This window comes from Lutra lutra, chromosome 12 (assembly GCF_902655055.1).
Source record: "Lutra lutra chromosome 12, mLutLut1.2, whole genome shotgun sequence".
Taxonomy (NCBI): Eukaryota; Metazoa; Chordata; class Mammalia; order Carnivora; family Mustelidae; genus Lutra; species Lutra lutra.
Genome location: NC_062289.1, coordinates 36,539,851 through 36,563,382, shown reverse-complemented (window position 1 = coordinate 36,563,382; position 23,532 = coordinate 36,539,851). Strand labels below are relative to the sequence as shown.

Genomic DNA, 23,532 nt, shown 5'->3' with positions numbered 1-23,532 from the left:
GGAAGGAGAGAGTCAGAGATCCCCACATGACCCCTTCTTTGTCTTGGGCAGAATGGACCCCGGGGCTCTTACATGCTCAGCAGCGCCCAGTGAAGTCTGTTTTAATTTTGAAGAAGAGCATTTAAAACACCTCTTGGATAAAATTCAGAGATTGAAAACTTCAATTTCAGATATTACTTTAATTCTTATTCTTTCCTTCCTTTCCTTTCCACTTGGGTGGGTCGAAGGGCTCTGAAAACACGTGGAGTCATCTTTGGGGCCAGCTCTCCCTGTCATTTCAGGATGCTCGGCGGCTCTGCTGCTCCCTGACTCATAGGGGAGTGTGTGGGCGTGTCCACTGGTGTAAACTGGGTTCTGTTAGGAATGGGAACCAGGACGTGTCCGGCTCAGAACCATCGCATAGGTGTCTGTCGGTGGTTTGCCATACGTGAATGCTGACTGAGGGGGAGAGACTGAAATCTGAGTGGTGCTTCTCTCTCAAGCTGTTTGCCATGGGGCTGTGTCTCCTCCAAGGGGGCATCTTTTTCTCATTTGTACATAGGCTGGGTTGGGCTGAGTCTGCTCATGCATCTTTCCAGGCTCTTGGAGTGAGAGGGGCTATATAGATGAGGGGCTAAGGGCCAATGATTCCCAGGGAATCCCTGCCTTCCAGGAATGCCTCCTGTCCTGGAGCCTGGCTATAGGTACTTGTTTCTCCTGCCATGCCTGCTTTCCTCCTCATGTGGCACCAGTTCCTCCTGCTCACAGGATGTCTACCGTGGGTCTCCAGGCCTCTTGTCCTGGCATCCCTCTTCGTTGCCTCTACCCAGCATTTTGCCAAAACTTTTCTCGTTCCTTTTTTGCTTTCCACACACAAAATATTATCTTAAATTCAAAACTGAATTTCAGGGGCTCCTGATAAGCTTCCTTGATTAAATACATAGAAGATCAGTTTGCCCTGTGGAGTGGGAATGCTTCTGCACCACATGTCCCTGGGCCTTCAAAACTGATCACACCCACAAGAATTGTTCCTCCTGGCCACCAGGACCCAGAACAGCTGGGATGCTTTCAGTTCTTTTCTTCGTGAGGAAATTTTAATTTATCCCCAAATGCATATTTAGGGATTTAAAATAGAATTTTAGCAATTGAGTTGGGAAGGGCTCAGGAGGACGTAAGGAACCACAGCCCATTTCTCCTTGCCAGGTTCCAGCCTCCAGTGTTAGAGCAAGCCAGCTTCTCCAGAGAGCTCAGCCGCTCGCAGGCCCGGCCAGTCGGAAGGGCCTCAGCACAGCCAACCGATCGTCAGCAGCATCAGCTGCGCCGCTGTGGCCCACGTGCCGCAGACTGGAGCAGCTGGCTCCTGAGGTCCCCGGCCTGTGGCCCTCGAGCCTCCAGCTTCATCTCTGGCAGTTCCCAACAAGCTAGACAAAGCCTCTTCTTCGCTCCTGATCTCCACTCCCTGGTTACCAGCTCCGTCCTAGACATTGTTTAGGGCCCAGCTCAAGTGTCAACCACTCCAGACCTGACCCCCTCCTCCCCCAGGTGAGGTAGTTACCCCACTGCTGAGCGCTTTCCCATGGGGGCACACTGGCCATCGTGCTGAACAGGTCTTTGCCTTCAGGAGATGCACTGTGCCTTATTCATCATTGTCGTCCTGGGCATGTTACATACCTGAAAACAGGCATCCTCCCGGCTCTGTTTGTCTCAGGGGAAATCTGAGCATGAACAGGTGCCTGCTGAGGCGGGTCCCCTTCCCTTGCCCCCACTGCCACCCACCCCTAACTTCTGGAGAGCTGAGGGGGAGAGTATGGAGGGCCTAGTCATCTCGGCCCCGGCACTTGTTGCTTTACCACCTCACAGACTTGTTAGGCTCTGGTCATGTGCTAGCCCAGGGCCCACCCTCCCCCGCCCAGGGAGCACCCAGGTCAGCAGGGAAGCCATACACATGAGGGCTTCGTGAGGACACCTGTCCCCTCTTTGGCCTCTGTGCCCGTTCACCCCTCATTCTTCTTGAGTAGGTTCCCTTTGGTTTCCCTTCCTTGGAAGGCCCTTCTTCACCTACCCAGTGGGCAGCCACCTGGTGTCTAAGATCGGCAGGTGCTCTGTAGGTGGGGGCACAGGAGGTTGAAATGGTGGGAAGACCCTTGAGATGACGCATCTAGGATGCAGAGGGGCTGACTGGCCAACGATGCTGGATTCTCCTCATCACTCTTCTCCGCATGTATACTGATGGTCTCCACCTCTGGGCTCATACCAATGTGTGCTAGGGCCAACCAAGGCACATTCCGACACCTTGCAGCCTGCAGGAAAGGAGTGCTGAGAGGTTTTAGTTTTGTTTCCACTGTTTCTGTGGAAAAAAACAGGTTTTTTTTTTCTTGCCAAATATCACATTTTTCCCAATTGAAGGAAAATCAATTTTATTTTGTAATGTGTCTGACTCGCGAAGTTCCGTTGCTGACCCATGCTTGGCAGCTTCTCAGAGCTAATCCTTGATCTCTTTCTTCTGTGCTGAGCAGTAGCCAGTCCTTTCCTGAGCTGAATCGGGGCCATTTGTTTTCATCTCTAAATAAGTAGTGAGTTTGCTTTTAATAATGAAACACAGAAAAGACTGAAGATTATGCATTAATCTTGGATTCTCCTTATTTTATCACCAAGAAAACTGCTGCAGATGGAAAAAGGCAGGAGGTCATCGTCTTGGACCCCAAGAGGAGCAATGCCATTAATATTGGTCTGACGGTGCTGCCCCCTCCAAGAACGATTAAGATAGCCATTTTGAATTTTGATGAATATGCCTTAAACAAAGAAGGAATTGAGGTAAGAGAAGTTTTATGAAGCATTATTCGTGTTCTGTTAACGTGTCCCATATGTAAAGCATTACTGTGTCCAATATGACTTTCTCCGCAGGGTGGCTTGCCATTTTTCTGTTTCAGCCAGACTCTGAATAATGTTAAAAATTCTCACTTTTTGTTGTTGTTGTTTTTTAAAGTTCTGGGTTGTGGGGGAAGCCCCACTTGGCCTGTGAAGTTCAGTGAGCCTCACTCTCTGGTTCGTTTACTGCCTGCCTTCTGACCATGCTTCCACCTCAGCATGGAAGAAGAGAGGACAACTTTCTGCGGGGACTGGTGGGGGCTTCTTTCATGTCATTTCCGACCAAACATGCTGAACGAACAGTTTCACGAGTAGGGCTTTCGACGTGTGCTCACCTCCTGGTGAATGACTTTGGTTCTCTCTTGGTGTTCATTGGGATATGTAGAGCTAGTTTGTGGGTTGATAAGCTGGAGAAGCCATGCCACCTGCGCCATTAGCTATTGCTGGAGAGAGAGGGTCACTGGCTGGGACCACATGGCCTGCTGGGCTCAGTGCTCTTCTGCCACGCCCCATTCTGTGTCCACCGTGGGCTGCATGTGGCAAGTTAAATCTCCTCTTCTAATAATGAAGAGTGAGTGGGGCAAGTGGCCCATCACATAGGCTCCTCCGGATAGGCAGTATAGCCTGGGGCTCACTGGGTTGTCGTGGGGATGTGAGGACAGTACTTTGTGGTGTTGGGTGACACCCACTCAATCCTTCCTGTTGGCAAGGAGGCTGGGATCCCTTTAAAGCCTTCCCATAGTTGGGGTTCATTCATGTGCAGGGTTCTCTGAGGGACTGGAGAATGGGCGGGACCAGTGAAGACTGGCTGCAGAGGGAGAGCAAGCCCCTCAGAGAGGAAGGGCCCAGGACCATGGTGCAAGGCTCGTCCATGGCCCCAAGTGTGGGAAGGAGCAGTGGGGCCCATGGGACCAAGTGGGTCTGAACCCAGCAGGTCAGGCATCCCTCTGTACTTTGGAAAGAAGAGGCCCCCTCAGGAAAAACTGTGCTTCTAGAGCCTTATCCCGGGTTAGCAGTGTCCCTTCAAAATACATGTCCTCCCACAAGCTCAGAATGTGACCTTATTTGGAAATAGGGTCTTGGCAGAGGCAATCAAGATAATGTCATGTTCAATTAGGGTTGGCCCTACTGCAGGGACTAATGTCCATATAAGAAGAGGGAAGTTTGGGCAGAGAAAGAGAGAGGGGAGTGCCATCCTGTGAAGACCAGAACAGAGGGACACACACAGAACAGACTGTCATCAATGACCGAGGTAGAGATGGGAGGTGATGCGTTTAGAAGCCAAGGGACACCAAGGATTGCCTGCAACTCCAGAAGCTAGGAAGAGGTAAGGGGAGCCTTCGGAGAGAACGCCACCCTGCAGACACCGTGATGTCGGATTTGTAGTCTCTCAAACTGAGAGGATTCTGTTGTTTTAACCACCCGGCTTTGTAGTCCTCTGGCAACACTAGAAAACCACTGTGAGGTCTGAACTGCTCAACTCTGAGAAACACACACACACACACGCTGTTCCAGGAGCCGGGCACAAGGAGGAGCATGCATGTGCTTTCTGCTTGGAAAGGAAATTGAGCCCCAAGCCCTGGAGTTCAGCCAGGCAGCCGAGCAGGGGAATCTGCCTAGGTGGGCAGCTGAGGAGTGCGAGCATGCGGCCGATGGAGGCAGGAGAGAGCTGGTGACAGCAGGCAGGTACAGAGAGGATCACTGAGGCAGCTGCTGGACAGTGAGAAGGCAGCAGCCCAGGCCTCAGTGTGAGGCAGTCCCTCTCTGGGGCCCCCACAGAAGTGAGGAAAGAGAAGAGCATTGGCTGGTCCCTAGGCAGGTGGGAGCTGAGAGCCGGAAGAACCCAGTGCAATGTGTCTTTCATCAGGACGAGCTACGTGGTAGGGCCTAGCACACGTGCCAGCCGTCCTACTTAGCAGTGTCCTTTGGAGACTGCAAAAGCTTCAGATTCATACAAAGAGAGGCTTCAAATGCAGCCAGAGCCAGCCTGATGGAAAGGAAAAATGACCTCTTCCCCTGTTACAAATATTTCCCCTTCTTGTCATGAGAACTTGAAAGTCTGTCAGGAAAGACTGATTCCTTTGGGTTTTGCCTTTGTTCTTTCCTGAAATGTAGCTCTGTGGGTAGGGAAAGTTTCAGATACAATAAGTTACTTCGATTTTAGAAGAATGCAGATTACTTTTTTTTCCTGACTGGTTTCCAGTGAGGACCTTTTCGATCCAGGAAGGGGCAATGATAACAACAGTAGTGCCGCTGAGGGCTATGGGAACAACAACGTGGCACTAAACGTGACTCCCGTGGCTTTCTTCCTGTGGGCCAGGAGCAGGCCAGGTGCTCTACACAGATGCTCGTGAGGTACAACTATTAGGTTCCCCATCTCGAAGATGAGGAGAGAGAGTCCCAGTTTCAGTCAGGGCCCAGGTTCATGTGACAAAAAGAACAAGAGGGAATCTGAAAGGTTAGGGAGAAGACTCCTGAGGCCAGCCTTCGGCCTCACAGCGCCACCTGCAGGGCGCCCCCTGGAGGTAGCCGATGTGCGTAATGGTTACAGCCGGAGGACGCAGCCATAGAACCACTGCTGAACCCTTCCTGGGCATTGGTTGTATCCTGAATGCTCAGCCAGTGCACCCTGCGCACAACACCAGAGGGGGGCGGCACATTTTTTTTTTTTTTATCACAGTGTTTATCTAAACAGGGTTTCTCAACTGTGTCACTACTGACATTCTGGATTAGATGGTTGTTGTCCCCTATGTCATAGGATGGTTAGCAGCATCCCTGGCCTCCACCCAAGGAGGCCAGTGGTACCTTCCTAGTGGTGACAACCAAATACATTTCCAGCTTTGTCAGAAGTGCCCTGGGAACAAAAATCCCTGTGAGAATACCCAATCTGAAGGCTGCCCATGTGAATACAGGGACCGTGTCTATTTTTCTCTTTCTTTCTTCCTTTTTCTTTTTTTTTTTTTTTTAGATTTTATGTATTTATTTGAAAGAGAGCGAGAACACAAGTAGGGAGGAGGGGTAGAGGGAGAAGCAGACTCCCTGCTGAGTAGGGAGTCTGGCCAATCAGGGCTCAATCCTAGGACCCTGAGACCATGACCCGAGCCAAAGGCAGTTGCTTAACCGACTGAGCCACCCAGGCACCCCCAGGGACCATGTGTATTTTTCAGTTCTGGTCTGTCATGCTGAAGAGTCCAGTGGAAACTGGACACACTCATTGGTCACCTGCCACCTCTGGTCAGTGAACTCCCAGACCTGAGGGGGCATAACTGGTCTAGATCCATGTCCCGAGCCACTACCCAGAACTTACTCTCTAGTCTTGTTGTTCAAGAGCTAAGTCAGGACTGAGAAGAGATGGAAGTCGTGTACTTACAGATCTTTGCTAATAAGATTTCCAGCTAATGCCCGAAGGGCCTTTTGCCAAACAAGCTGTCTGCTTCTTGGACGCAGGCACTGTAGCATGGTACCATGGCTTAAAGGGGCCATTTGAAACCTCTGTGTACCAAATGTGATTACGATGGATTAAATTACATCCTGTGGCTTTTCTTAGCAACCCAGTGATATGTATCTGGCTTTGTCACGAAAACCTGAGAGAGTGCTTAACTAACTTCATTAAGGAAATAATCTTTCGTAAGAGCATTAAACTTTAGAGCACATTTCGGGTCCATCTCTAAGTAGTATTCATGGTATTTTTCCAAATAAAGCATGCCATCAGCTTATCATAAATGAAGTATGAAGGGTTTTCCTCTTTTTCTCTTGCTTTTCTAACTTCTGTTGTAGGTATCTACAGAGGGTAGTACAATTGGTTGGCCACAAATGACACTCACCTTGACTCACTTTGGTTGCCAGAGCTGCCAGCTTCCTAGGAACCGAAAGTCCCTTCAGCCACATACACAAAACCAGAGCACATTTTCAGGCCATGTGTGCTGTGTTGCCCCTGTTCGAGTGGGCGCTGGACACACGGATGAGCCCAGGCCTAGGAGCCGTGGTCACTCAGCCAGGCCAGGGAACTAGAATGTCCCTGCAGCTGGGTGCCTTAGCCACACCCGTGGTTCTGCCTTTCTGGCTGAATAGCCACAGGTCATGGAAACGGTGCTGGGAAAGTAGGAGCAGTCTCCTTGGTGGCTCTCCAGCTCTGCCTCGGCTGATCGAGCTGACCTTCAGGCAAAGCACTTGACCTGCAAATTTGATGCGACCACTTCTGCCCCACATGCCTCACTGAGGAGTCACAAAAATGAAGGAAAAGATAATCAAGATACCTTGAGAAGAAAGGGAAGAAATCCCTGCAGGAGAATAAGTGCATGAATAGAGAACCATTGACTCATGAGGTTATGTGGGTTGTACACAGACCAACCCCAGCCCTAAGGGCCCCAGCTTTCTGCTGTTGTCCCCCAAATCCCCAGGCTAGATTCTCATCCAGAGCTCTAGCCAGGTTCTTCTAGAAACTCATGGGGCAGAACAGTTCTTCATGATAGTCTTATCTGCAGGTGAATGACATGGCCAAGCCCAAAAACCTTTGGGTTTGTAAAAAATGAGACCGCTCTAGTTTTCTCTGGACTCCAGTTTTGAGATAACCAAGCAAGGTAGACTTAGAGTGATGCTGGCGGGATACCGTCTGGGAGAAAGCAAAAAAAAAAGAAAACAGACATGGAGATTATTACGTAGTGGTTTTGTTTGATGTCTTTTTCCCTGTGAAACCAAATGGTGACCATAAAATCATCAGTAAATTCACAGACATGGTAGAAGAACGAATTAAAGGTACCTCTTCCCACTCAGCCCTTGTCAACTGCTCCTTGAAAGGGCTATCGTCTCACCAAAGGTGGCTTCAACCCACCGTTTCCCCATCTTACGGCTATTTTTATTGCCGGGGATGTGTAAAAAAAAATAAAGTGAAATAAACTGACCGATGGCAACCTCATAAATCTTCAGTGGTGAACAAATGGTTTAAATTAGTCAGAGAAGTAAAAAAACAAAAGTAAGAGTGTGTGATTACTTTCCCAAAGGAAAGAAACAGCTAAAGTCATTGCAGGAAAATGCCTTCTGAGGAAGGGGGAAAAGGTGTTGACAATTTTTTGTTTTGAAATTCTCGTACATGCTTCAAGCAATTTAAGCGGTAAGAAAATTAAAATACAGATTCAGCTCTTGCTTTGAAGGCTGGTTCAGCTCAGATCCTGGATGTTTTTAAAGGGGTGACATCTGCTTGGATTGTTTTAGTTATTTTTTAACACCATCTGTGTGGACAGGTGGGAGCGAGAGCATTGTTGCCTTCTGTGTGCCCGGATGCTCAGATTCCGCCCACACCGTCTCAGTGTTAAGGCCACGGTGAAGGGAATGGTGGCTCCCTTCTGCAGGGTCACCATGACCAAAGCATGGAACATGTGTCTTCAGTGCAGTCTGACACCACTGGCTTCTAAGAAACTATAGAGATGACCAGCCCTGGGAACTCTCAGCAGACCCAGGATGCCAGACACCCCACCCAGACAGATCCCAAATCAGTCATATGCATGTTTGCATGGATTAGGCTGTCTTGTTCAGTTTTTTAATTTTATTTTTAATTTTTTTGCATCAACATAAAGGCAAACTGACTTGTTTTGGTTCTAGGACTTTTAAAGTCTATAAAATCATGTAGTGACCCCTGTAGTCAGGATTCAGATCCATCCTGTGTCCCAGAACAGGTCTTACACTAGCTCTTTCTAGTCATACCCATTCACCCACCTGTAGCCTCTGGTGACCACTGATCTCTTCCATGACTATGGTTTTGTCTTTTCGAGAATGTCACGTAAGTGGAACCATGCAGTGTAACCTTTTGAGGGTGGCTGCTTTCACTCAGCATAATGGATGATTTGAGATTCATCCAAGTTGTTCTGTGTAGCTAGAGTTGGTCCCTTTTCTATCGCTGAGCACCGCTGCATTACAAGGATGTACCATGGTTGGTCTGTTCATCTGTCCAAGGATCATGTAGCTTGGCCTGGTTTTTGGCACTTGTGAATAAAGCTGCTACAGACACATACGGGTTTTTATGTGAACATTAGTTTTCATTGTTGTGGGGTCAACAGCTACAAATGGAATTGCTGGGTCATATGGTAAATCTGTGCTTAATGGGTTTGAGGAACTATAGTTTAGTCTTTGTTCTCTTCACAGTGTCTTTCACAGAAGAAAAGGTTTTTAACTTGGATGAAGTTCAATTTCTTAACCTATTCATTTTTGCCATTGTGTCTAAGAGTTCATTGTCCTAACATGGGTCACAAAAATTTCCTTCTGTGTTTCCTTTTAAAAGTTTTGTAGTGTTACCTTTGACTTTGAGATCTGTGATCCCTTTTGAGTTAATTTATGTGTAACATTTAAGGTTTAAGATTCTTTTTTTTTTTTTTTTTTTTTTTGCATATGGATTCCAGTTCCAACACCACTTGTTGAAAATACTATCCTTTCACTAGTGAACTGTCTTTGCACCTTGGTCAAACTCACAGGGCTGTATTTGTGTCTTCTGTTTCCAGACTCCTTGTATTGTCCCACTGATCCGTGTGTGTTTCCCATGCCTGTGTTGCACTGTCTTGTTCCTGTAGCTGTTTAGTAGACCTTACCCATTTCCAAATGTTTTTGGTTCATCTGTTTTGCCGTTTAACTTTCTATTTTATTTTAATAAGAAATGTGAATCTTTTTTTAAATTTAAAGACTTTCTTTGACAGATAGAGATCATAAGTAGGCAGAGAGGCAGGCAGAGAGAGAGGGGGAAGCAGGCTCCCCGCTGAGCAGAGAGGCCGACACGGGGCTTGATCCCAGGATCCTGAGATCATGACCTGAGCCAAAAGCAGAGGCTTTAACCCATGGAGGCACCCAGGCACCCTGCCATATAACTTTTTAGAACCAGCTTGTCTATATCCATGAAAAATCCATGATGGTGTTTCTATTGGAATTTAGTTAGATTTATAGATCAGTTTAGGGAAAATTAATCTTGAATATATTGCACCTTTCAATCTGGGAGCATGGTATATATCCCATTTATTTAGGTTGTCTCTGATCGCTTTCACGAGCATTTTTACCTTCCAGCATACAGATCCTGAATATGATTGGTTAGATTTATTCTTAAATATTTCATTATAAGTAGTACTTTTTAAAAAAAATTTCAGTTTGTAACTGTTTACTATCAATATAGAAATAAAATGGGTTTAATGTATTAACATTAAATCATATGACCTTGTTAAACTCAGTTTTAAAACTTTTTGTAGATTCCTCAAAATTTTTTACATAGACAATTATGCTGTCTATAATAGACATAGTTTTGCTTTTTCCTTTCTGATTTGTAAGTCTTTTTTAAGTTTTATAAACCCTGTCCTGTTCCCAATCTTAAAAGGGAAAGTATTCAGTCTGTCACCATTAAGCATGATATGAGCTGTTGGTTTTTCATAAATGTCAATTATCAGGTGGAGAAGATTTCTTCTATTGCTGGGTTGCTGAGAGTTTTTAATTATGGATGGATGTTGAATTTTATCAAAAATATTTCTTCATCAATTGACCTTATTAAAAAGATTATGTATTTGAGAGGAGGATGGTGAGAGAGACTGAGAGAGAGAATCTCAAGGAGACTCCCCACTGAGCGCAGAGCCTGATGCAGGGCTCAATCCCACAACCCTGAGATCTCGACCTGAGCCAAAATCAAGAGTCAGATGCTTAACCAACTGAGCCATCCAGGCGCCCCATCAATTGACATCATTGTGTGAATGTTCTTATTCACATCATTAATATGATAGATTAATGGCAGTGATTGTTTTTTTGTACTGAACCAACCTTGTGGTTGTTACTTTTAATGTTACTTTATAAAGTATAGCAAAGTTTATATAACTTAATATATTGACATTTACATATTTAAAATAGTTTAGTTCAGGATTTTACATCTAGGTTCATCAGGGATGTTGGTCTATAGTCTATAGTTTTCTTGTAATATCTTTATCTAGAGATTCTGATCTTGTAAAAAGGATGGAAGGAAGGAAGGAGAAATAAATTAATAAATTAGAATATTCTTTTCCGGGGCGCCTGGGTGGCTCAGTGGGTTAAGCCGCTGCCTTCGGCTCAGGTCGTGATCTCGGAGTCCTGAGATTGAGCCCCGCATCGGGCTCTCTGCTCAGCAGGGAGCCTGCTTCCTCCTCTCTCTCTGCCTGCCTCTCTGCCTGCTTGTGATCTCTCTGTCAAATAAATAAATAAAATCTTTAAAAAAAAAAAATATTCTTTTCCCACTTGCTTGGATTCAGGCCAAGCAAGTTGGCTTGGCCTGAGCTGCCTTTTTGGGGCCGTGGTTCCAGTGTCGGCTCAGTTTTCAATGTCTTTGATATGACACTTAAGGTCAGATTCACACCTAAACAGCTCAGGGATGATTCCAGAACTTCTTAAACAACATATTGCACTTGCTTTGCCAGGCTCTTCATTTTCCCTGACCTCCCTAGTACTTTCTAGCTCCCTGGGGCTTTCTTTTTTGGTCATCCAGCTAAAAGCTGGTGCTTGGTCACCTCACTTTGCCATGTATTTCCTGTGACTGTGCCCATGTCTGGGGCCAAGTGAAGGGATGACAACATGTGCCTAGGTAACATGTGCCCACCACATGGGATTGCCTTCTACCAAGGAGAACTCCACCTGTTAGTACCTTGTACAAAAATTAAAAAGAACAAAGTAAAGCAAACATGTACATTCTTTATTGTCTTTTTTCCATTTTTTTAATTGAAAGGAAGTGACAGAACCAATTTGGGACCCAAAAGGAAGGAGTAGACCAACTGGAGAACAATAAAACCTTGAGCTTTACCCTGACTGCTCCCTTAGTCTGGCCCTAATGGGGCCATAGCCTCACTGATTGGAGGGGAAGTTTCCCTCCCACAGAGTTGTAGGGGACTGCCAGGCCCTGCTGTCACTGTTGTCACTACTAGGAGATCCTTTTCCCGTTCTTCAAGTCAGCACTAGAGGATTCCACTGGAGCTCTCTGTCTGCATCTGCTACCCAGTCCAGGTTTGGGGTTACCTGAGCTCAGAACAAGTGGTCAACTCATTACCAGTTGAGTGAATTTCCGATTGTGATCTTCTTCCCCAATATACCTGCCACTGTGTACTTTTTAGAATCTTCAGGTAGTTGCTCCATTCGTGCTGTCCAGGGTGTGGAGCTGCATTCAGTGAGATGGGGTGGAGGATGTCTACCCCCACCTTACCCAGAACCAGAGCTCCTTCCACTTCTGCCCAGATGCTTGCTACTGGAAAGCAGCGACCAAAGCTACTTAGAATTAATGAATTAACATAAGTGACCACAAACTGCTAAAGAAGGAGAAATGAGAGAAAAATAATGGCCCCTTACCTTTAATAATGTTGTTGGTGAAATGTTATATAATGGAAACTTTTACTTTCTTTTATACTACTTATAGTTACTAACAAATTTGGATCTGTAAGAATCATAACCCTTATTGTGACTTTTTGCCTCCTCTGCCTTCCATCATTAATTTTAACTAGAAACAAATGGAAGCAAAAGATGCTTTTTAATTAGTAGGTAGGTATTTCTCTTTATAAATACCGTCATCATTTTTCCTCAACCAGACTTGACTCTGATGCTGTTTAAAGTGTTTTCATTTGGGGGCTCAGTCGGTTAAGTGTCTGATTCTTGGTTTCAGCTCAGGTCATGATCTCAGGGTTGTGAAATTGAGCCCCACATGGGGCTCTGTGCTGGATGTGGAGTCTGCTTGGGATTCTCTCTTCCTTTCCCTCTTCCTCCACCCCTCCCTGGCTCTCTCTCCCTCTGTAAAAAGATAAGAATGAAAAAAGTTTTTTCATTTCCACATAAAATGTAAAATATGACTTAAATATTTAAAACAGCTTAAATTATGTGATGCCCCATGTGCAAAAGCCAGTCTGAGTTCTCACATAGTCGAGACAAATTTTCTCTATTTCCTGGGAACAGGGAGCTGCTTTCTAACCTTCTATATTATGTTTTTCCTTTCTCTCACCTCCCATCCCCCTTTCTTACCTAGAATGTGCTTCATGTTTGAGACCCAGAAAATTTAGGGCAAATTATTTAAATTCCTCTTGAAACAGGAGATCAAAGGAAAGAGATAAAGAGAGCATTTTAAAATAAATGAATGTGAATTTAGGGTCTACCTGATACCTTTTTTCTCTACAGTATTTGGTTTATACTGATGATAGAATCTCTTTACTACCTGTTTGGAAAATCACAGTATGATTTTGGCAACGTCAGAGGGCTGGGACAGGGTCCATCACTAAGAATATACTACATTGTCCCATCCTTCCAGAAAATTCTAACCATGATTCCCACCGAGGAAGAGAAGCAGAAGATCCAGGAGGCACAGCTGGCCAACCCTGATGTGCCACTGGGCAGTGCAGAGCAGTTCCTCCTCACGCTCTCCTCCATCAGCGAGCTCTCGGCTCGGCTCCACCTCTGGGCGTTCAAAATGGATTACGAAACAACAGAAAAGGTACACACTTAAGAAGGGAGTTAGCCAACCCTCCCCCGCAGTGTTGAGAAAGTCAGTTTTTTATTGGTGACGGTAGTGAAGTATCATTCTTGAGTGAGGGTTTGAAGGGCAAGTTAATGATAATAAGGTTGTAGCTACACTAAGTGATTGGCTATGGCAGTGAGACATTTTTCTCCAGGGGCTGCCTGGCCCCATCTGGCACCTTTGCTTGAGGCTCCCAGATGACTGGTTTAAAAAAAAAATTTTTCTGACTGTGTAACTCATTGTAATAATTTGGAAAATGTACAAATGCACTAAATAGAAAGTGACTTCTAATCCTTCCACCTGATGACAATCACCTACAGTGCCCTTGACTGTGGCAGTTGGCCTGGCAGAGTCACTTTGAGAGAGTACCTCTGCAGGAAGTTGAGGGCAAACTACTCTAAGAGGTTGAGAGGGAACTAGAAGGAAAGGGACCTTAACAGTGACAGCAAGGGAAGACTTATCTGAGTGAGTAGTGTGGAAGGACTGTCTTCTGGACTGGGGAAATGGGAGTATTTTTACAGGCTGAGCAGAAGGAAGTAGTAGAGAGGAAAGAGATGGAAGGTGAGCTAGAATGAGCTTAATTGAGAGGAAGTTCCCAAAGGGGACAGATCCAAAGCATAAGAGCCTCTGGGGTCTCCAGCCTCTAGCAAAGGAGGTGTCAGGTTTATCCTAAGGACCAGATAAGTGACAGTGGGTGTAGGGGCATCAGGAGGGAACTGTGGTGTTTGAATTTATTCAGAAATCAAGTGAGGAAGAAGAGATATAGGACTGCTGAGGTGACTTGGTGTGATGTAGTCTCAAAACCATTGTGGAAGTCTGAGAGAGTGGGAGTTATGAAGGCAGTAGCAGAAATGAGGATGGCAGTCTTCTAGAAAGTAACCGGGGCTAAGAGGTGGCCAGCCCAGAGTGCCCAGAGGGGAGGTTGGGAAACCTGAGGGGTCCAGGGACAGTGAGGGATGGTTCCTGGTGACATCTGCCTAGAAGAGGAAAGTGAAGAGGAAGACCATGGTCTAAATGCTGAAGGTACATGTGAAGGAAGTAGAGAAGAGGGGAGGGTGGTCTAAGGGTCCTGCTTGAGCCTGGCGGATGGGCAGGAACAGGGGAAGACTTGTCACCCCAGCACCGGTGGCCGTATGTTCCCATTTGGTCTCCACTGAGGCCTAGACTGCCCTGCTGCCTCTTGGCACTTTTCCATACCTAGGAGAATGGGCCCGCCACATGGGACTGCCTTACAACAAGGAGAACTCCACTGTGGTTACCCTGTACAAAAGTTAAAAAGAACAAAGTAAAGACAAAATGTGCATTCTTTATCATCACCTTGCAACTTTTTGTAATTGAAAGGAAGTGGCAGAACCACTTTTGGATCTGAAGGAAGGAATAGACCAACTGGAGAACAATAAAACCTTGGGCTTTATCCTGTCTACTCTCTTAGCCATTGGGAACTTTCTAAATGGAACTAATGTAAGTGTCTTATATCCCTTATTGTCCTACCTCCCTTGTCACAAAATCCCTGCCCTTCATTTGCTGAGGGAGGTTGTACCTCTGGTCCCCCAAAGCACAAATGAAGCAACCTTTGTATTTTCTTTCTGGAAAATCTAGAAGGAATTTTGTCCTTAACTTATCATGGCCTATTTATTTAAGTCTGTGTCCTGTTATTAAGTAAGAAAATTTAGAAAAGTAAGCACCCTGTTCCTTACGAAGCTTGGCTACTCTCAAAACTGACATTGGAAAGAATTTCTTCCACCTCCCTCCCCCATTTTTTCCTAAACTTATCACTCAAGTATTTGTACTTAGGCACATTATAAACCAACTTTAAAAAAAAATTGGCCTGTCTTTGGTCAAGAAGTAGAAAAGTAGATGACAAAGAGAGAAGGAAGTTGTAGATACCCAGATGGGGAGACCCAGCCCCACAGCTCCCTGATTCAGGGGTAGAGGCCTGGGACAGCTCGTGGCTGATGGCTGTGGTGGGAAAGGGCTGGAGGCTTATTCACGCTCAGTTGTGGCTTGTCCGTATGTGATCTGAGCAAGTGGCCTGAGAAGTTCTGGTCGCAGAGGAACTAAATATTAGGGCACCCCCAATAGGGCATTGATTCTAGCCATTTGTGGCTTTCTGTATAAAACTTATTCATGTCCCTTATCTAATGTTTACCACACAGGCCAAAGCGTTTGAGTTAAGCTACCTCGAGAAGGTTCCAGAAGTCAAAGACACCGTGCACAAGCAGTCGCTTCTCCACCACGTGTGCACCATGGTGGTGGAAAACTTCCCAGACAGCTCTGATCTGTACTCCGAGATCGGGGCCGTCACCAGGTCAGCCAAGGTAGGTCCGTGGGCAGAGAGGAGTGGACCTTTTCCTCAGCTGTTGGATCTTTTGTCAGTCATCTCTGAGGAGCACAGACTCTATTAAGTAAAAATGTCCAAGGGCAGCCCCTGCTCTAGGGTTTGTGGATATGACTTGTCTGACGCCATTCCCAATGGGCTTTTAAGATCCTTTTGCCATTGCTGGGTCTCCGTCAGATTCTTTCCTGCTGAGGTATGCGAGGCAGGTCTGCCGTCCCGGTCCTAGGCCCTGCACCCGCTGTGGAGCAGTGCTCCTCTCCAGGCCTGGACTGTCCCGAGCATGGAAACTTCTCCACTGGCTTTCGGTGGGCACAAATGTCTTAACGATGCAGTTTGGCTCCTCCTCAGAATTCTATAGGACCCTGTGGTGGGGCGTGGAGTCAGGAAACGGAGGGCTTCTGGCCTTCTGTGCACCCATAGATTGGCTGGCTCTTCCTATGATCTTACACAGAGGAAACAGTTGACAGGGCTGTAAACTGTATATAGTTCTGGCCCCTCGGCTGCAGACTCTTACACTGAGTGCACAGTTGAAATCTTCATGAACTTGTGGTTTATTAGAACAGAGACAGTGGCACTAGCTGGACACCCAGCGGCCCCACTTGCAGGAGCATCACTGAGGCTGAACCACCCCCGGGGAGTCCCCAGCACAGCACAGCTGGACGATGGGAGGGTCTTAGGAACAGCAGGAGACGCCGGGGGAAAAGCTGAATAGGGCAGCAGGGGTCAAGCCAGTGTGAGGGAAACTCCTGGAAACCCAGCCTGGGCAAGTTGAGGAGATGAAAGCAAATGACTGTTAGCTCTGGGACACTCTGGACCCTAGTATAAGAAGAGGAGATAGAATGGTGGGCAGTGGGGAAGGGGCCTTGCCAGAGTCTCCTTCACGGAATTCAATCTTGCCACCTTCTCCCACAGAACTGGCTTGTAGGGGCCACAGGGGCTGGGACCCTCCTTCACCTGCCTCGGGAGCAACAGGCAGGCAGTTGCCAGTTACAGCAAGCAGAAGGCCCTGGGCCGGCCTGACTGTGGGCCTGCCTTGTGGCAGAAGGAGGCATGCCGGCGATCCCCCAGCTGTAAGAGCTGACCACAGGCTTCTGAGAACATGGACTCCTTTACTTCCCAGGCACCCTTCCTGCGTTTACTGTGTGCCAGGCACTGTTCTGAAGTCTTTTCAAACAGCATGTCAGGATCCTAACCAAGACCAGAAGCCTCTCTGCCTGTGGCAGCTGGGGGACCTCCAGTGGCTGCTCTGACACCCGCCACAAGCACCTTCCCAGAAGGCAATTTGTTAGAAATACCTCCCTCTTAGACAGGGCCTGCTGCAAGGCTAGAGTCATCTTTGTCCTGTTTCCCGACCCACACAGAACAAGTCCGTCCCTTAGTTGTCTGTGGTCCTTTGTTTTTTCCCAGGGCCGCCTTCTAGGTAGAGGCCACCTAGGACTAAAGTAGCTTGGCCGAGGAGTCTGGACCCCAGGCTGGCCCCCAGTGACTGCCCCCACCCCCACCCGACCCCCAGGATCAGGACTTTCCCAAAGGGTGTTCAGTTTTTAGTTAAGTAATAACAAAATAACATAGCCTTATGCCAAGTTTGGCTACACAAGCCACAAGTGCTGGTCGATTTTCTTGACTAACTGTGGCAGTTGCTAAAGATGACTGTTGACTCAGCTCCTTGTGACTTGCAAGAGGGCATCTACCGCTTCTCAACCTTTACTCCCAAAGCTTTTTGGGGTATTGAGGGGTCCTTCTGTGTAGACGGGCACCAGATAAGCCTCAGGAAACTCCAACCCTCCGTGCCTTCACTCCATCCCCTAGTATGTCACTTGTGGGGCTCAGCACTGCCGCCTCCAAGAGCCAGGTTGCTCTGGCATGGGTGGAATAACCATGTCCCTGAGCTGTTCCACAGCGTCCCAGTCTGACTTGATAAGGTTGGACCTTGCTTCAGAGCACAGCTCATGGGGCTTCCCACACACAAAAGTGGCCCCTGTGGATCAGTTCTCAGGCAACCACTTCCTTCTCTAAGACGGCAGCCAGGCCAGCTCTGTCTCTGGGGTGGAATTTTTTAGGGGCAAATTGAGGCTCACGGCATGCTTGGTTCTTTCCATGGTTTGGCAACTGTGGCCATTGCTGGGAGGAACACTGGGGTGCATATGACCCTTCTTTTCAATACATCTGTATCTTTGGGGTAAATACCCAGTAGTGCAATTGCAGGGTCATAGGGAAGCTCTATTTTTAATTTCTTAAGGAATCTCCACACTGTTCTCCAAACTGGCTATACCAACTTACATTCCCACCAACAGTGTAAGACGGTTCCCCTTTCTCCACATCCTCTCCAACACACATTATTTCTTGTCCTGTTAATTTTGGCCATTCTAAGTGGTGTAAGGTGGTATCTCAATGTGGTTTTGATTTGAATCTCCCTGATGGCTAGTGATGAAAGGCAAAGGAAACAAAAGCGAAAATGAATTTTTGGGACGCCATCAAGATCAAAAGCTTCTGCACAGCAAAGGAAACAGTCAACAAAACAAAGAGGCAACCCACGGAATGGGAGAAGATATTTGCAAATGACAGTACAAACAAAAGGCTGATACCCAGGATCTATAAAGAACTTCTCAAATTCAACACACACGAAACAGATAATCATGTCAAAAAATGGGCAGAAGACATGAACAGACACTTCTCCAAAGAAGACATACAAATGGCTATCCAGGCTCACTCTTAATCTCTGTCGTCTAAGCAATGGCAGCTCATCTCCATGCATCCGCTTTCTCCTTCTGACCTTGATTTGCCCAGCATTCCCCTTCTCCCACCATGTCCCACTGCACTTCTACTTCTCTGCCCTCAGTCTCCTCTCTAAAGCTCACCAATTTATGTGTTTCTGCCTCCCCTTCTCGCCTTCTCAGTTTCTGTCCCCGGTCCCACAGCTGTCTGTATTAAATGCTCTCAAGTGCATTTTTTTCCATGACAAACTCTTTGATTCACATAATTTCTAGTCTAGAAACTCAGTAAAGCCTCAGCTCAGGCTACTTCAGTTAATCCGGACGTCCCCACTTCCCTGAAGAGCACAGCAGGGGCCGCGTCACATCTGTTCTTTGCACACACGGCTTGCATCTGCCAGCAAGACTTCTCTCTCTCTCTTTCTCACACACACGCACACGCATGCACGCATGCGCGCATGCACAGTGGGTCCTGTACCTCCTCAGTGTTTGGTCTGTATACCTGTCCGTACAGCGAGTCTCCTTGAGTGAGATCAGCAGCTTAGTCTCATTCAACATCCATCTCTGCGTTCTCAGCCCCTGGTGTAGGAACTGACACACACCAGTTTCTCCACGGGCATGGGTCGAATAAATGAATGTGCGGAGAAATAAAATTTGTCCCACAGTGTAAAAGAGATCACTGTGAAGAGACGCTGTCTGCCCCTGAACAGACCGTCTCCCCATATCAGAATCGCCCTGTATGACTGGTATATTCCTGTAACCCTAAGTGAAAAAATCCTCTCTCGAGAACAAGAGTACTCTGAGAAATTTTGTGAGACATCTACTCAGTTCATCTTGTACTGGAGTTCCTTGATATGTTTTACTTTACAGTTCCCGAAGACTTTCCTAAGATTTCTTTCCAAATATGGGGCGGGGGGAGATGGAGAAAAGAGTGATATTTGCACTGGGTTCATTTGGAGAACAGTTTTATCACTAGATAATTTGATGTCAAGATAATGACAGATGCACATGTGGGTAATTTTTAGGCCCTCAATATGTTTGTATTGCAAGATGTAAATTTGGTTTTGATGTTTATTTCTCCCCAGAGGCAGTTGAGTTTCCTGGTTCAGGTTGGTGTCCGGCGGTTTGAGTCCGTTTGCCATTGTTCTCCCTCTGATTTTCAGGTTGACTTTGATCAACTTCAGGATAATTTGTGTCAGATGGAGAGAAGATGCAAAGCTTCATGGGATCACCTCAAGGCAATTGCAAAACATGAAATGAAACCAGTTTTAAAACAGAGAATGTCAGAGTTCCTAAAAGACTGTGCAGAGCGGATTATAATTTTAAAGATTGTCCACCGAAGAATAATTAACAGGTGAGTGGATGAAGGAACCAGTGTTAACACCTGTATATAGTGGCATGTTAAAAATGGTCTACAAACCATGACCTGAAGGTTACGTTTACAGAAGTTGTACTGTAAATTCATAGAAAATACACCTTCGCGCAGGTTTGTTTCAGGGGTGTTTTTCTTACACACACCCCCCAATAATAGAATGTCATTGGATTTTGAGGTTGCAAGCAATCTCAGAGATAGTGTGATCCAAAAATCACACTTAATCTGGAATCGCCTCTCTCAGATCTTTTTTTTTTTTTTAGATTTATTTTATTTATTTGACAATGACACAGCGAGAGAGGGAACACAAGCAGGGGGAGCGGGAGAGGGAGAAGCTGGCCTCCTGTAGAGCAGGGAGCCCGATTTGGAGCTCAATCCCAGGACCCTGGCATCATGACCTGAGTGGAAGGCTTGAGCCACCCAGGCGTCCCACCTCTCTGAAATCTGACCAGTAGAGCCTGTATGTCTACATCTGTTTGAACAGGTCTGTGTGCACACAGCCTGTGTCCTTGCAGGGCCGTTTGACTTGTTGTCAGTAAAACTCCTTTATATGATCTGCAGTGTTCCCTCCAAGACCTCCCACCTGCTGTGGCCTGCCTGGGTGAGGCCTGGGCCCACCACCAGTGTCACCCTCTGGGTAGCCGCCCTTAGAGTCACGGGACCCAAGAGGCCCCTGAGATGCACAGGGCTGCAGGAGGCCTTGCCTGCCTGCACAGAGGCTGGCTGGGGTCCAGGCCTTCTCCACTGCTGTCCAGGGCTGGCTCACCTGTAAGCAGGAGCCATACCCAGACCCAAACGTGGGTCTTCTGACTTCCTGGGCCAGGCCGGTTCTGACCACGCACCACCACTCTCTTCTGGGTGATATCAGAGTATGGTTGTAGGCTTCTTGGCCTGGCCTTCGGGGTCCAGCTGCTCTGTCCTGGGCCTTACTAAGTAGATGGGCCTGTCCCCAGACCTGCAGGCTGGGGTCCACCCAGAGCAGGTGCTCTGGTGACAGGCCTTCAGAGACAGGCCTCGTCGTGGTTCTGTGAAGGGAACCCACCCCTTGGGGCTTTTCCAGGAGACCTGCTGCCTCTCGAGTGCATTCCCAGGCTGGTGTCCAAGCACTTGATTATTTTTTTTAAACAGATGGGCAGTATTTTCTTTTATCCTTATTAGTGTTGTATTTTTTTAAATTAACTTTTTATCTCTTCCCTTCTCTCCCACCCTCCTTTAACCTTCTTTTTTTGTTCCTTCCTTCACCCTCTTTGAACCCACCAGCACTTTAACAACGTAATTGTCTTGTCTGCCTGAGAGCTCTTACCCACCTTTGTTGCTTCCGTAACTGTACACCTTCTGGGTTTTGATCCAGACTGTTGCTGGGTGGAGAAGGTAGTGGTAGTCTTTAGATGTTAGCCAGGGCAAGAGTAGGGAAGAGAATCTTCCTTCCAGGTTGACCACAGTCCACTACTTGTACTTCAGGAAATCAGTTGTAAACCCCTCTCACTGCACTCCACCTTGACCTTACAGGGACCTCTGGGGTAGAGGGACTGATCAGAGACTTCCCATTGAAATCAAGATACACTGTGCTTTTAACGAGTTTAACAAGCGGAGTCCAGGAATGTGAGTGGCTCTGGCCCTCCATGCTTAGTAGGACACGAGCAATTTCCAACTCAAAACTGCTCGAATAAACAAATAGTTTCCACTTGGAATGTTATGAATCTGGAGCAATTTTCTGAAGGCCTTGTAAAGCTGTTAGGCCTGATCCCATTAGCCATTTTATCCCAGACAGGTAAAAACTCATCTTGGTGATGCAGCTGTTCCTTAAGCTATAGGCATCTGTGTGTGTTTTCGTGTATGTGTGTGTGTGTATAAAATGCACATAATGATTGCTCTGATTGTCCCATTCTCCCTGGTAAGCTGGTTACCCAAATGACAGTTGCTTTCACATGACCCAGGTTCCTATCTCCTCCCTGGTGCCCGTCCCACTGGGGATGCCCAGCACGAGCTAGGAATGAATCATGGATGTAAAAGGGGCATGAGTCCAGGTAGTCGCCAAGACAAGACACCAAACCATAGCACCCTGGCTTCAGTTGAAGTTGTTAGCGGGAACACCATACGCAGAAGTGATGAAAGTAGGATTATTTTGTTGAAATGGCCATGGAGGCCCGAGAGCCCTGAAGGCTGTCCTTCCTCTCTCCCTCCCCACGACCAGCATTTCCCAGGAGCATTGCCTGTGACTGCTGTGGTCTAACATGTTCCCTTTACACGCTGGACAGCTGAGACCCAGAGAGTAAAACCCTAGTCGAGGCGGTGTGCAGATCAGCCTAAACAGAGGACTTTGGAGCAGAAAGTTGGAAGCCGCTAGGCCTTCATCTTTTTTCCTCACCTGCAAGTGTGAGAGTTATTTTTTTATCTGTGTAATTAGGAATTCATGCAACAGGGCACTTTTTTGAAAGATGCCGATGTCCCACAGGCACGGCTCAGAGGTTCTCAGGGTGTGAAGGTTATCTGGCTCCTGGGGGCGAGCCCAGACCCTCACAGGCAGTAGAACTGCGGATCTGTTCTCATGACACTCAGATATGCAGAGAAAAGAACTTGGCTCCCCTCACTGTCCAGTCCAGCTCCTTAATGACCACTGCCTGACAGGTCTGCTGACCCAGCCAGTAATGTAAACAGCTAAACTTTTTATCTCCTGAGTGTTTGGTCTTCAGGAGTTCAACTCATCCCTCTCAAAGTTGTCCTTGGGGAAGAATAGTGATTTCTAGTGCTCAGTGGAGAAGAAGGGGAGATAGGTTCCCAGATGGAGCCATCTGGAACCTCACGGGCCTCGTATGAGGACAGGATAGGCCCATGTCTGCTGGCACCCCCTGCTGTGATTGGCAGCTAAAGGGACAAGTCGTCGGGTCTCCCCTCTCTCTGCTCCACTCATCCCCTCACACCCTTCAGGCTCTTTGCTCACACCCTCTGTGTTCCCTAGGGTCTGCTGTACACCACACAGGATCCCATGAAGGCTGAGGAGTCTGGCCAGACCCTCCTGCTTCCTCAGCTTACCATGCTGCTGTTTGCATTCTGCCAGGCATGTTCTGTTTGGGTCTGGAACCCTTTGTCTTGCACAGGGACCTCCTGATGGGACAGAAATCCCTCTTGGCCTCAGTGCACCGTAGCCTCTCAACAGACCTCTCTCTGGTGCAGGTTCTCCTTGGAGAGAGATGAGAACCCATATCTAGCCACCTACCTTCCCTGCTCGCCTTGGTCGTGGAGTGAAAGCAGCTGGCGCTCCCACCTCCCCTTCCTGTCTGGCCCTCCCTTAGTTACTCCACTGGGTGTCCTCTTGGTAAAGTGGCAGATAAAAGAACTTCGACCATCAGCTTTCAAAAACCATTGCATGGCTAAGAAGATCTCATTCTGCAAGCCTGAATGTGCATATTCCCCTTTCTTTTCACACTGCCCCCTCTGCAGCAGCCTCGCATGCCCGTGCCAGTAGACTCACTCATTGGGCTGAGTTACGCACGCAATGATGGGCACTGGAGCCCGGGGGCCAGTGGATGGAGGCCTCTGGAGAACTCAGCAAGGGGCTGGCACTCCAGGGGTAGAGATGGGGAGACAAGCAACACCCACACTGGCTTCCTGGTACCCCCAAATCCACCCCTCCCCTTCTTGGGCCAGACCCCGTAATCATTGGCACACTTGAGGGAAAGAGTGGATGGCGGAACAGAGCAAAGAGACTGAGGGATCATCCCCTCAATTTTTCTTGCGTGCGCTACCCTATGCTACCGCATCATAGATCCTATCTGCCCTCTCT

At 47.4% G+C, this 23,532-nt stretch overlaps 1 protein-coding gene across 11 annotated transcripts in view; it reads left to right on the top strand.

Moving 5' to 3' along the window:
* FHOD3 (formin homology 2 domain containing 3) overlaps nt 1-23,532 on the top strand; it is a 473,175-nt gene that overhangs the window by 423,772 nt on the left and 25,871 nt on the right. For all 11 annotated transcript variants that reach the window (XM_047697409.1, XM_047697416.1, XM_047697413.1 and 8 more), the window contains 5 exons: nt 2,635-2,793; nt 13,121-13,303; nt 14,669-14,788; nt 15,484-15,645; nt 19,540-19,730. In XM_047697409.1, the coding sequence (XP_047553365.1) occupies nt 2,635-2,793; nt 13,121-13,303; nt 14,669-14,788; nt 15,484-15,645; nt 19,540-19,730 (815 nt within the window). The remainder of the gene's footprint in view (nt 1-2,634; nt 2,794-13,120; nt 13,304-14,668; nt 14,789-15,483; nt 15,646-19,539; nt 19,731-23,532) is intronic.